Source organism: Ictalurus furcatus, chromosome 14, assembly GCF_023375685.1.
Source record: "Ictalurus furcatus strain D&B chromosome 14, Billie_1.0, whole genome shotgun sequence".
Classification (NCBI taxonomy): Eukaryota; Metazoa; Chordata; class Actinopteri; order Siluriformes; family Ictaluridae; genus Ictalurus; species Ictalurus furcatus.
Genome location: NC_071268.1, coordinates 23,776,706 through 23,780,913, shown reverse-complemented (window position 1 = coordinate 23,780,913; position 4,208 = coordinate 23,776,706). Strand labels below are relative to the sequence as shown.

Genomic DNA, 4,208 nt, shown 5'->3' with positions numbered 1-4,208 from the left:
GGTCAGGGGACTGGGATGGTCATGGCAGGACCTTGATTTTGTGGTCAGTAAACCATTTTTGTGTTGATTTTGATGTATGTTTTGGATCATTGTCCTGCTGGAAGATCCATTTGGCCCATTTGAATCTTTCTGGCAGAGGCAGTCAGGTTTTCATTTAACATCTGTTGTTATTTGATAGAGTCCATGATGTCATGTATCCTAACAAAATGTCCAGGTCCTCTGGTAGAAAAACAGCCCCAAAACATTAAAGATCCACCACCATATTTAACCGTGGGCATGAGGTACTTTTCCATATGACTACCTCTCTGTGTGCACCAAAACCCCCTCTGGTGTTTATTACCAAAAAGCTCTATGTTGGTTTCATCTGACCATAGAACCCGATCCCATTTGAAGTTCCAGTAGTGTCTGGCAAACTGAAGACGCTCGAGACTGTTTTTGGATGAGAGTAGAGGCTTTTTTCTTGAAGCCCTTCCAAACAACTTGTGGTGATGTAGGTGAATTCGGATTGTAGTTTTGGAGATTTTCTGACCCCGAGACGCAACTAACTTCTGCAATTCTCCAGCTGTGATCCTTGGAGATTTGGCTACTCGAACCATCCTCTTCACAGTGCGTTGAGACGATATAGACACTCGTCCAATTCCAGGTTGATTCATAACATTTCCAGTTGACTGGAACTTCTTAATTATTGCCCTGATGGTGGAAATGGGCCTTTTCAATGCTTGTGCAATTTCCTTATAGTTAGTTACTTCCCATTTTTGTGAAACTCAACAACCTTTTGCCGCACATCACATCACACACAACAATTTCCTGTTCCTAGTCACCCAGGTGTACTAAAAAAAAAAAAGTATATCACATACAATTAAATGTAATGAGAATATACTTAAAATATATTTTTCTCATATGAATTCATAGGAGTGCCAATAATTGCTGTACACCTATATTTAGCAAACATATATTTTTTTGGATAAACCTGTGTTGTGTTCACAATTGTCTCCATGAGAGCAGAGTATTTTGGTGGATTTTGTTTAAGAAAAGATCAAAAGGTTAAACAATAAAGACAATTTTTCACAGCCTTCTTCGCTCATATTTACCAAGGGTGCCAATATTATTGGAGGGCTCTGTATGCAGAAGATGCTGGGAAAGTAAAGAATGTGCAGGATCTGGAGGATTTTTCGGAAGTTAAGTGGGCAGTTTAAATACTCGGGACAAACAAGGGACTCATGAACAACCATCGTGAAACATAAACACAGTCACTGATCATCCAGGTAACGACACACAGGATTAAGAATCAAACGTATGTAAATAACGTAAACGTTATTATTGTGTCTTGTGGACTATATGTAAAGATCTGTTATGTGAAATAGCTTATTCAGGGCAGGACTACATAAACAACAAAATGCAGTTGTTGTTTTTTTTGGTTTTTTTTACAATTAACATTTTGCAGATTCTGCAAGGGCTATGTAAATTCATGAGCGCAACTGTACATGCTGATTCAGTCTTTAAAAGTAGATCAGGAGGTTCTTTCCACTAAAAATCTTTTCGGCGCATCTCTAGTTGTGCTTGGCCCGACCCCCTTTCAGGTAGCTTTTCCAGCGTTTTGCATACTCTCTAAAAATGGGACTGCTGTCTATAGAGGAGAGCAGCTGCAGTTGGTTTATGTGAGTGGTGTGGTAGTCCCAGCGTGCCAGATTTGGTGCCACACCCAACGTGAAATGCCTCAGGTCATAGACAGTTCCAGAACCTGTATCAAACAGCGGCAGCATGGCTTTCAGGGACTCTAATCCTCGGCTAAACAGTATGCCTGCCTCTCTGCCGAGTTTGTCCCCTGCTATTTCAGCCACATCGTACAGTCCGATCAGTGAGTATATGAAGCCGTTGAGCACGAAGGAGCTGGGTGTTGTGGGGTACTCTTCATACCAGTCATACTTGTTCATGAACAGAGCTTTCACGCCATGCTGCTCTGACATGCGTTTGAAAGGTGCAGTTGCACGTATGGCTGCACTGAGGTACACAAGGTCGTGTGTGACGAGGTAAGCCCTCACCAGTGTGGACATGGCCTGTCCCTGGGCCATGGCAGAGTACCAGCCGGACTCCAGTGTCCTAAAACCTTCCCCTAACTTACGGGCCACTTTGATGGGCCACCCACCTTGCTCGTCCTGGTTGCGTAGGAGCCAATCACTAGCAGCAAAGAAGGCAGCCATGTGAGCTGTGGAGGAGATGGTGATGTTGCTGATGAAGCCTGAGCCACGCAGTACCAGCTGGACCACGCGTCGAGGAACGATCCGAGTCGCCTTCACCACTTTGGTATTAGACAAACCCACTCCCTTACGCAGGTCAGTCACCAAGTCTCGGCTCAGGGTACTCCAGGCTGCCTGTGGTCCAACGCCATAGGTGACTTCCCTGTCCTTGAGGGAAATGAGAAGGGAGTTGGTGATATAGTGAATGGTATACGGTGGTCCCTTCTCTGTTGTCTCCAGCACCACTGACACACTACCATTTGAAGTGAACTTCACATCAAAGGACAGGACAAAATCCTTTGGGTTGTCCAGAAGCAGAGATACACCCTCTGAATTATCTAAACAAAACAAATGAGACTTAGCTAAAAGTATATCAATTATAATTATGCTATGTTATAGTCTAGTATAAAACGATAATCCTCTTTGTATTTTGACAGTTCATCAATAGATCATTTACCTGGTGTGGTGAACTGATAAATAGTGGCTGTGTGACCTGGGTCATGGACCTTGGCAATGGAGCAACCTTTAGGGACTGTCCAGGGATTGGGACTGCCCTCTCTCTCTTCTACGAACCCATAAGTCTTTATGCTAGGTGGCTTCTCTGTAAGATTCTTACTGTAGTGACTTAGTCCATACTGAGCTATCTGGATTGGGTAAAAGTAGCCCTGTGGTCCCCACTGTGTGGAAATGGGCACACCTAAATTAAACCAAAGAAACAGAGTTAGAATGGGTACCGGGTTTCAGGTTAAGGCGAGTGAAATATCATTAAGTTTTGTAGATTAACCCCTTAATGTCACTGCTTGTTATTTAGATATTCCTACAGCACGTCATTCAGTAACCCCTATAAAGTAAGTACACCTATTAGTAACGAATTATAATGGGTGTGAAGTTTCTTATTATCCTATATAGTACTTTCCCCTGTAATGTCATATGCTGCGATCTCTCACATACCTTCCACTCCACTGATGCACTTCACGCGGTCTCTCACCTCCACGTTGTAGACTTCGAATGACATGAAGACCCCATCAGGATGATAGGGTTCTCTCTGGGCGTACACACGTGAGTAGCTGTGCGAGAACTCAAATCGCTCTGTACCCTCATACTGAACGATGCGCCCATACACGTTAAAGTATTTCTCCACCCAGCTGAAAGGAAGGTACACCTCGTTGCCCTCTCGGCGCCCTTTGATCGTCATATCCTCATTAATGAGACAGTCAATCTGCTCATACTGCACTTCCCTGGTGACCAGGGGCACTTCCGGGAGCTGCCCGTGGTCCTCTTCGTCCTCTGTAGTGGGTGCGGGCTCAGGTTGGGGCCTGGTTGGGGGATGCACAGACACATCGCTGGAGCACTTGTTCCACAGCACAATTGTGATGAGAGCAAAGACTGCACAGAGGACTATAAGTGTTTTGTGGTTGACTCTTGCCACCAGGCAGCGCATCCTCACTTCAGAGCCATGCAGAGGCGTGGGACGAGATAGGAAGAGACATCTTACTGAGATCTTACTGAGCTGTCTCAAGGATGCCTTTTAGGGTCTGGAGCTTGGTGCGTACAGTAAAATTCCATTAGTGATCATATGACAATCCAAACATAGTAGATAGGTAAATATAGGTGTGCAACAATTATTATTAGGAGGAGTAAAAATGATGTTTAATAATATGTTACAGTATTATTAGCATGCAGGGGTTAGTGAAGCCTACAGCCTTCACAGCATGCATGTACAATATACCAGGGATGATGATGATGATGATGATGATAAACAGGATTGTTGGAGGATTGTTTTGTTTGGAGACTCTAACACTTAACTCTGGGTTTAATAGGCCAATAGCTATTAATAGGTATTTTAATTATGGGGCGGATCTGAGGCTGTAAGGGTTCACGTGATTTTTCATTAGCGTTTAGTAGAATGCAGCATTAAAAATACAAACAAACAAATAAACAAACCTAGGAATAAAGTAATACCTACCTGCG

The 4,208-nt window shown here is 43.7% G+C and overlaps 1 protein-coding gene across 1 annotated transcript; it reads right to left on the bottom strand.

Annotated features, from left to right (window-relative positions):
* Positions 1-1,498: 1,498 nt before the first annotated feature.
* On the bottom strand, positions 1,499-3,688 carry glcea (glucuronic acid epimerase a). The gene is made up of 3 exons (XM_053641113.1): positions 3,189-3,688; positions 2,695-2,934; positions 1,499-2,575 (listed from the first exon to the last, which is right to left on the bottom strand). Exons 1-3 carry the CDS (start codon positions 3,676-3,678, stop codon positions 1,551-1,553), a joined length of 1,755 nt encoding a protein of 584 aa, XP_053497088.1. The 5' UTR covers positions 3,679-3,688; the 3' UTR covers positions 1,499-1,550.
* Between the last annotated feature and the right edge of the window lie 520 nt (positions 3,689-4,208).

What these genes read in the sequence shown, in the direction of transcription:
- glcea (XM_053641113.1), bottom strand. Translation starts at nt 3,678, where the DNA reads ATGCGCTGCCTGGTGGCAAGAGTCAACCACAAAACACTTATAGTCCTC. An exon ending in GTGCATCAGTGGAGTGGAAG is followed by an intron (nt 2,935 to 3,188) that starts GTATGTGAGAGA and finishes GGTTTAATTTAG; the next exon opens with GTGTGCCCATTTCCACACAG. An exon ending in TTATCAGTTCACCACACCAG is followed by an intron (nt 2,576 to 2,694) that starts GTAAATGATCTA and finishes TGTTTTGTTTAG; the next exon opens with ATAATTCAGAGGGTGTATCT.